Below are 9,342 nucleotides of genomic sequence, written 5' to 3'. Positions count from 1 at the left end.
GAGACATGCATGCAAATCTGAGCGGGAGACAAAGTGCACTTGCAGAAACACGCTCACAGTAACGGCAGTGGCTGGCGGCATCTCACGTTCTTCACTACAGAATTTAACAAAAGCGAGAATTTTGCTTCATTTCGTTCCAGGATTTCAGAGAGAAAGGGATCGAGGGGGACAGCCAGGACATTATTCATGTCTTTCAGTTCATTTGGCTCTGCTGGTCAGCTCCCAAGACAGAAAGAGAAACCTTCTCTCATGTTTTTCCACCCTCCTCTATTTTCTGCCGTTTTTGTTCCCTTCCTTTTTTTTTTATTTTGGAGGCAGATTAGCAGGATTAAGTATGGCTCACATATGCTCCTCCTCACTATTGGTATTCACCACTGCACTGGGCCTAACGCCACCCAGACTGATGGACAGAAACAGAGATAGAATTAAAAAGATGGGGACGATGCTGATGAAGACCAGAGATGGATAGGAGTCAAAGTTGCAAGATGAGTGAACATGTTACCAACACCACTGTTCACATACCTTGTTTTTAGGTTTCAGTTGCAGCTGTTTTCCCTCAATTTGGCTGTCAAATAATTTGAAAACTGAATAGAGCATCCAAGGAACTCTCTTTACTATTTGAACATGACTGTTTTGCCCCTGTTCAAAAACCTGAGATCATAAATGAAGGGTTTCCCCAGTTTTGGTAAGAAAAAGACTTAACTGCCACTCACAAAGCCCTTTGAGATGAACTGGAGTGCAGACTGCAAAACAGACCTTATCACAGCATCAGCGTTACCAAAGCACTTGTGGCTGAATGAGCGCAAATCCTCAGCCAGGTTTAGAAATCTGGTGCAAAGAATGAAACCAGAAGAGCGGAGGCTGCTAAAGAAACAGATTTATTCCCATGGTCTGGAAATCACATGGGTGCAATGCTGTTGTCTGTTTTTTTTTTTTTTTTTAAATAAAATAATAATCTGCCAATAATCTGTCTGCTTGGTCATTATTAATCAGGTTTGGTATTTATTTATTCACAAATACTCTCTTTCCTGTTGAGTGCTGTTTTCTGGCAATATAGAAAATACTTGTAAATAATTTTGAGGTAAATTAACTGCAAACATGTGGATTGGGGGGCAGTTTCCAGCTGCTGCAATATAAAACACACACAGAGAGCTGTATAGGTTTTCTCTGAATCTTAGGAAACTTAGGAATTGGCCCGAAACTTATTTTTTTCCTGTTGAAATATCAGCCTTTCTCACTGACATACCAAAAATCAATTTCTGTTAATGCATTAAGAAAAATATGTTATGCACAAAAAGTTATTTAAAAACAAAAAATAACCTCTATATAAATAAGTAAAATAAATAAATACATAATTGAAATTATGACAACCTTCCAGAATGTTTCAAGCTGTCGTTACATTCTTGCTGGGAGGTCAAATTCGTGGTAGAGAGTGAAATGAGGATGCTAGAGGTAAAAAGAAAACCCTGCGGAAGAGGAGAGCATGTGTCTCATTGTGAATCCACTTGCAACACTGAGACTGTGGGAATGTTTAATGAAGCAGGGGGGTGGCAAGGATACAAACCTCCTTATTTAAAATGCCACTTCATTAGCATAATCTTATTTAACGGGAGCAGGCCTAAACACGCGAACGCAATGGAGGAGCCAAACTAGCAAATATAGGATCAGGAAGAGGGAGGAGAAAAACGGGGGCGGTGGGTGGGTTCGTGTGCGTGCGTGTGCGCGTGTGTATGGCACGCTAAAGCACACTCACCCGCTAATGACCTTGATTTTTTGACACCTGAAGGGCTCCTAACTGAAAGATGACGGTTGGAATGCCAAATTTTCCGACTGGCCGTCAAATCGAACATGACTCCGCACAAACTTAGTTCCGGTCAACTAGCTTCCTAAATCAGTGCGCAAGGCGCTAAAACGGAGGGTAACTATGGCAACAGTCTTCCGTTTACGAAAACTTAGCTGAAATAAGGAAGAGATCAATTTAAAAAAAAAAAAAAAAAAACCTTTTTTTTTTCATTTTCTCATTGCCCTATTCTGAAGTTGTTTGTGCTTTTTCTTTCTAGCTTTGCTAGTTTGCTTGTTTTTTTCCCCTTGGTGCTATTTCTTTTCTAAATGAATAACACACACACACACACACACACACACACACACACACACACACACATATATATATATATATATATATATATATATATATATATATATATATATATATATGATGAATGAGAAAGATTGAAAAATAATACTAGAAAAACTAATAATTATTTTATGTATGTTTCGCCTGGTGCAAAGTATCTATAGGCCTAGGTTACAAATGTTAACCCCATCAGAGGTGTTCCTCAGCCCGCCTTTTATTTAACCAATAACTCACCCTTATGAAAACAGATAAACTTGTAGAGGCAATTAGGGCTCTTTGCGTCCGACTGCACAACACTTGTCATATTGTGGCACAATGCATGCTGTCAGTTTCAGTTAGGTCCGAGTGCAGACCACCGGTTTAGGCCCTTATGTCACGGCTCAGATAACCGCCAGCGGCAGGCCACGCAGTTGTGGCTCACTGCAGTCTAATTGAAATATTGCGGATCATAACGGTTAAAGACAATTTTACACACTTCATTAATTAACGTTAAAGATGCACTTCAACGGCAGCTGCTGGCCGACAGCGGGTACAAACGGAAAACACCGTAGCTCCAACACTGCAAGCAGGAAACATATTGCACTGCTTATTAGGCTTCGATTGGTAATCTGTGTTCAGCCGAAGGGACGACACTGACTCTCCTTTTTTTTTTATTGTTTATTATTAATATATATATATAAAAAAAACGAATTCATCATCAAAACAAACTGAAATCTCATTTAGGCTACTTCATTAAAAAAAAGATACATGGAATTCAAGCACATTTTAAATTAAATTTAATCGCAATAATAAAAAAAAAAGGTTTCATATACGTTAGGCCAATTATTATTATTATTTTTTTAAGTTTGATTTACTGTATTGCTTTTCCCTAATTATTTTTCACTTATAAAGGGAAAGAAATGCGTCTTATTCCATGGCTTATTGTAATAAAAATCTATCCATACACACGGGCCAATATTTTCACAAGAAGGGCCCATATGTAGGACGGAGTGTGTCTGATTTCACTTAATAGTGATGCTGGGTGTTGGTAATTACATCAGGCTGGAGGTCCCTCCGTCAGCCTCCTCTCCCTCTCTCCTCCCTCTGCGCGGAGCTGATTGGTCGCTGGGAGGCAGCTTGGACAGAAACTGCGTTGTCCTGGTGACCCGGCCTCTGTGCACCCCAGCCCACTATAAAACCCCGCGGATGCACGCAGGCGTGCCAAATGGGCTGTCAGATGCGACTTGGAGTAACAAGTGGATTTGACGTTTAGGTTTTTCTCTTCATCGCGCCTGCAAACACTCTCGGTAGGTGTTTTATTATTTATTTTCTGTTAGGTTATCCTGATAATTAGTGTCAGTATACACAGATTGTGTTTCTGCTTTAATTATTCTCAGAAAAAAAATATCCAGAAATAAAATAGGACGCTGATTACTGGCTGCTGCATATAAAAGATGGGGAACTCAACAAATAACTTTTATATGGTTTTCTTTCTTTTTCCATTCTGTGATTGTGTTATATCAAAGTTAAATCACAAAGTTTCCTCTGTGTTAACATATTTTATGAGGCCTACATTGATTTAAAAATATATTTTTAAAAATGAGCAGATTCTCATTATCAGAATCGAAATGGGTAAGATGAGCTTGGTTTGGTCGACATGTGGATTTGAACTTTCAGTAAAGTAACTCAGAAGTTTACTTTTTTGTTGTTTTTCTCAGATTAGCGTGTGAGACCCGGATCATGGACTCAGATACAAGCCGCGTGTCAAGCAGACCGTCCTCTCCCGAGGTGGACGACATCTTCATGTCTACTTTGAAGAAGTCTGTGCACGGCTTCTCCGGCGCTGTGTCCTCTACGCAGAGTGACTCTCCGTCAGAGATCCCCGGTCTGCGTGGCCTCTCCGCCCTCGACGAGGACTCTCTGTCGCTCCGGATGGCATCCAAGAAAGACCGTAAACTCCTCTCGGAGAACGAGCTGCAGGCGATCCGCCTCAAGATCAACAGCCGCGAGAGGAAAAGAATGCACGACCTCAACGTGGCCATGGACGGGCTGCGGGAGGTCATGCCCTACGCGCACGGACCGTCGGTGCGTAAACTCTCCAAAATCGCAACGTTGCTGCTGGCGAGAAACTACATCCTGATGCTGAGCAACTCTCTGGAAGAGATGAAGCGGCTTGTAAGTGAAATCTACGGCAGTAGCGGACATCACAGCGGCTTCCACCCGTCAGCATGTGGGACTATGACACACGCGGGGCCCGTGCCGGGACACCCGGCGGCTTCTCACGCATCGCACCCCGGGGTACATCACCCTCTCCTCCCGTCGGCGGCTGTCTCCACTGCCTCTCTTTCCGCGCCCGGTATCTCCGCCGTCACTTCAGTCAGACCCCACCACGGACTTCTCAAAGCGCCCACTGCCAGTGCGGGGCCCTTGGGCAGCAGTTTCCAGCACTGGGGCGTTGGCACCGGCATGCCCTGTCCGTGCAGCATGTGCCAAGTCCCGCCTCCGCATGTGTCCAGCATGAGCACCGTCACCATGCCGAGGCTCACCAGCGACTCTAAGTGACTCCAAGCAAAGCTGAACTTTTCTCCGGGGGGTGTTAAAGACTTATCTCCCAACTTTATCGTGGTTTTATTTATCTTTGTTGCCGAATCCGTTGCGTCAACGGAGGCATTTAAGACCAATGCATTGGTTTTCTTCACTGGGACTTCGGTGTTTTTGAAACTAACTCGGTGTTTCATAGTAATTAACCTCTGTTTTAACCGGTCTTTTCTTCACAGAGCTCCTGCAACACACACAAACGTTTTCTTGCGACTGGGAATCGGTCATGGCCCACATACGTGTTTCCATGCAGTTTGTTGAAGATCACATTTATTCCAAAAATACTTTCCCGTTCTGTGGTACCGCAGGAAAAAAAAAGTCCCCAAAAGTTGAATCAAACCACAAATATAGGATGTAAATATCTAGATGGGCTGTTCTGTTTAAATAGTCGGAGATATATATTAGAGTCTTGTAAATGTCCAGGAAGACTCCGCCACCCCACCTCCTCACATCTTGCACCTGCTATAATTATTCTGTCCGCCTCATTCAATGCTCCTCTCCCTATTTTCTCCTCGGTAGGCTGTTATTCACTGTCAGACGCACACAGCGACCACTTCTTTATTTTTTTAATTACAAAAAAAAATAAAAATAAAAATTTGAAAATGATATTTATTTACTTATTTTGGAGGGGACGTTCAGACGAATCTCTGATTATGTTGGGGTTTGAAATGTAAAATAAAGATGAATATTGAAATGAGAAAAACATTTTGTGGTGGTTTTGTTTTTATTTGTTTTTCTTTTTTGTGGATAAATACATTTAAAGGAGACTAAAAGCAGCGTTTATAGCTTGTAGCAGGAGGGCAGTACTGAACAGGGTTATTCAGTATTATTACATAATAACCAGCGAAATTACACATCATAAGCACAACTTGTTTTGTTTTCGTTTTAAATTGTAGTGTTTAGATCTTCAAGGCCAATTAAACGTTTATCATGGGAACAAAAAGTTTTCCGCCTCAGCTAAAACACCTTAGCACTCTTTAAGAAAAGTTTTTATTTTGAATCAGTTTATTTTCATTATTACTCCATATAAAACCCAATCGGCTTAGATTCAGTTGTCAACCAAAAAAACAAAAATAAAAAATAAAAATATAAACATATCGCCCATTTAAATAATAAATCTCAGCCTAATTATTGGTGTTATATACAAGCAGTTACGAGCATCTTATGAAAAAGGGCTTCATTAAAAAGAACAAGTTTGACGATAAACGTTTTCTCGGATTTATAACAGAGTGCCCAAAGTAATTTTTCGTCATGTTATGAGCCAACAGCAATGTTGCCACATGAAAGAAACTTTTCAGAGCTGGTCTCTTCTGCTGGATGACACTCACTGTTTTTAATTATTCACAGTTGTGCACAATGTGGCTTCAGCTGGTGGAGAATGAGCTTCATTCAGCAAACAGTGATGACTTTTAGCCCACTGACACCTGTCTGTCTGTCCAACTGAATGTTTCTTCCTGAACAATTCATCTGCTCACATGAATACTAATTTCCAACCTGTGCAGCAAGAATGTGAGTAAAATACAGCATTTGAAATAGCCACCTTAAAGCACGAGTGTAAACAGCCGCTAAAGATGAGCACAAAAAGCTCTTTTGGCAATAAGAAGCCAGCGATGAGTAAACGCCGGTGGACTTTAGGAAAATGAAGCAGCTGCATAGCAGATTGTGCATGCTGTTGCAATATTTTCCAAAAGCTTTTGAAGCTGGAATGATATGACTAAATCTCTGAATATTCATGCATGCATTTGTTTATTCATCTCATTACTGGAATTGAATTATTCAGAGTCCTTCAGTGTTTTGTAGGACGTTCGAGAGTAAGAGGTAATTTGGCGCAATGCAACAAAAACAGTTTATTTACAGATAAGCTATAAGAAGTAATTCTTCCAAAGTTTCAGCGTATGCCTGTGGCTTTCCCAAAACTTGCACGCTCAATGCTTTGCCTTCAGCGTTGATACATCAGTTAGTACACTGCCATCTAATTTCTTTGGTCTTTGAATCAGACCTCTCCACAGACTCTATCACCTTTCACATATTTCACAAGTTCCCTGGATTCTGGGTTTGTGTTTACACATTTCCAAAGTCCCAAGAAAAGAAGCATTTAAAAAAAAACACCTGTGTGTGAGGGGCACCAATGATTTGTAGGGAGTTCAGGTGCACTTACCTTTAGGCTGTCATTCTTTTAAAGCATGCATTTTAACTTTTTGTTTCTAATATCATTACTAATATCATTACTATGGTCCCAGTGAGTCATATAACAATGAGAAAGTGTGCCAAAAACAAAACAAAACATCATCATCATAAACAACAGGCCAGTTGAGCACATCTGCACCTTTATTACACCTTTATTATTAATTTGTTTATTTTATTTTATTTTATTTTATTTTATTTTATTTTATTTTATTTTATTTTATAAGCAGTTCTGCCTGAAAGCCTGAAGATCTTTGTCATTCATTTTTGGTTTTTAGTCTTGTGAACTTTCTATTTTTGTTTACAGCTTTTTTTTTTTTAACTATTATTATTTGTAATAGTAGATCCAATTCTTCTTCTCAGTTGACATCATTTTATTTTAGACTTTGGCATAAAGAGATTTATAGTTTTTTTAGTGGCACATACAGCACTTGGAAACATCTGCTTTTCCTCAGGGGTCCCAACACCAGAGCAGTCCAAGCACCATTTGTCAGAGCAAAATGCAGTTAACATGGATTAAAAAGTGTTACATTTCAAAAATAATTAGAAAGCCCCCCACACACTCACCCACACCCACCACCCCATTACTCTTCTGCCTCTGTCTCAGTTACAGAGCCCAACATATTTCCTGAGTTTTGCTGATTATTTTGTTGCTAGCATATAACAAATGGCACCGTATGAGAACTACAGTTAAATGACAAAATGACAAAATAAAGGAAAAAAGTTTTGCAGTGAACTGTTAAACTTTGCGCACACACACACACACACACACACACACACACACATGATATAGGTGCTCACAGCATGGTAAAGGAAGATACCGTGGACCTGAATAGATATTTGAATAGGCAACAATGATGTGTTATGTTCACTATATGAATATTGACCTGTAGTAGCAGCTAAGTTCCTCCCAAAATGTGCTTTTTGAGGAATATTTACTGTTTTGGAGATGGGATCGGATCATAACACAAAGAGTGTAGTTACTCTTAATGCATCATAACGCTTTAGTCCCAGGTAGATTCACACAAAGATGCTGTGCTGTCCTGTTTAAGAGAAAAAACATCATATTAGAAGGAGGTGTTGTGGCAAATGAATGAATGCCTTTCCATTTATACAACAATATACAATATACAACAAACCTGTTGTCTCTCTATCAGGTACAGTTCACAAAATTTTCAGGCAGTTCATGGTTCATATCCTGTGTAAGAACTTTAGTTTAGTTTTTAATCACTGTTGTCTTTGTTTTTGTTTCAAATTTTGTTAGTTTTTCAAGATCCATCCAGACAAACATGTGCCTAAAGTTAAAAGGGAAGCTCACTGGGTGGAATCTCTTCAGCTCTGCGTGAACATTCTGGCCAATAGCAGCTGGGCTTCATGTCCTAGTGTCTGGATTTGAATAAACAGCTTCTTATCTACTGTTGGTGGCAGGCTGACTTATCCATTGGTGCTGAGAGCGTGAGGTTGATTCTGTGACAGTTTAAATATTCATAACTTTGGACAGAAGGGGAGCCATCAGTCTTACACTGTTGTAACTGGATTTAAACCTTCCTGAAAACACTGCACAGATGTACACCCTTTCAGCACCGCGTATCATGTTGTGTTAGCCGAAAGGATTAAACATTGGTGGGATGCATCAAAGGTGGCGGAAAAACAGAAAGAGAAACAGAGTCTATGTTGGAGAAAAGGAGGAATAAGAGAGAGAAGATAATCAAACAGAGAAGCTGTCAGAGACAAAGGCAGGATTTAACTCTAACAAGAAAATAGATGAAGCTCTAAGGTAAATATGAGACCTCAGAGGTCACCCTTTCCCATGGGACTGGTGTTTATTCCAACAGCTTCATCTGCTCAGTTCTTACCAGCATTAAACCACTGATGGACTCTAACACACCAAGAGACAGTCACTGTATAGATACATAAGCAACAAGTGGTTGCTTAGCTGTAAATGTAGCAGCATATCAGCATTTATATCATGATGTCACTGTTGACCAGGAACTGGATACCTAGTATTTACACATGTTTTCCACTTACACCAGAGCAATGGGAAGTGAGGCTATGTTTGATAATTTTGTGTTTTATAATTGTACTGATTTACTACTGAGTTTTAGAAAAAAAGTTTTTTTTTAAAGATTAATATTCATTTTTATTGAATTTTATTTATATAGCAGCAATTTGCAACAATAGTCACCTCAAACCCCCTTTTTTTTTTTACATCGTTGGGTAAAGACCATGCAATATCAGAAAGAAAACCCCAGCAGTCAGGTGACCCCCCTATGAGCAACCACTTGGCGACAGTGGGAAGGAAAAACATCCTTTAAACAGGAAGAAACCTCTGGCGGATCGAGGCTCAGGGAGAAGCAACATCTGCTGCTGAGGGGAGGGAGACAGAACAAGAGACACACTGTGCAAGAGAGGCAGAGATTAGTAATAACTAATTATTAAATGCAGAG

General features: G+C 40.0%; 1 protein-coding gene across 1 annotated transcript; it reads left to right on the top strand.

Annotated features, from left to right (window-relative positions):
• Positions 1 to 3,015: 3,015 nt before the first annotated feature.
• On the top strand, positions 3,016 to 5,414 carry olig2 (oligodendrocyte lineage transcription factor 2). Its single transcript, XM_085384417.1, has 2 exons — positions 3,016 to 3,420; positions 3,832 to 5,414. The coding sequence occupies exon 2, from the start codon at positions 3,854 to 3,856 to the stop codon at positions 4,673 to 4,675; it is 822 nt and encodes a 273-aa protein (XP_085240543.1). The 5' UTR covers positions 3,016 to 3,420; positions 3,832 to 3,853; the 3' UTR covers positions 4,676 to 5,414.
• Positions 5,415 to 9,342: the final 3,928 nt, after the last annotated feature.

This window comes from Rhamphochromis longiceps, linkage group LG16 (genome assembly GCF_057381845.1).
Source record: "Rhamphochromis longiceps isolate RC_006_pf linkage group LG16, R_longiceps_female_GT1.1, whole genome shotgun sequence".
Lineage (NCBI taxonomy): Eukaryota > Metazoa > Chordata > Actinopteri > Cichliformes > Cichlidae > Rhamphochromis > Rhamphochromis longiceps.
The sequence above is the reverse complement of the archived record's forward strand: the minus strand, read 5'-3'. Positions and strand labels throughout refer to the sequence as shown.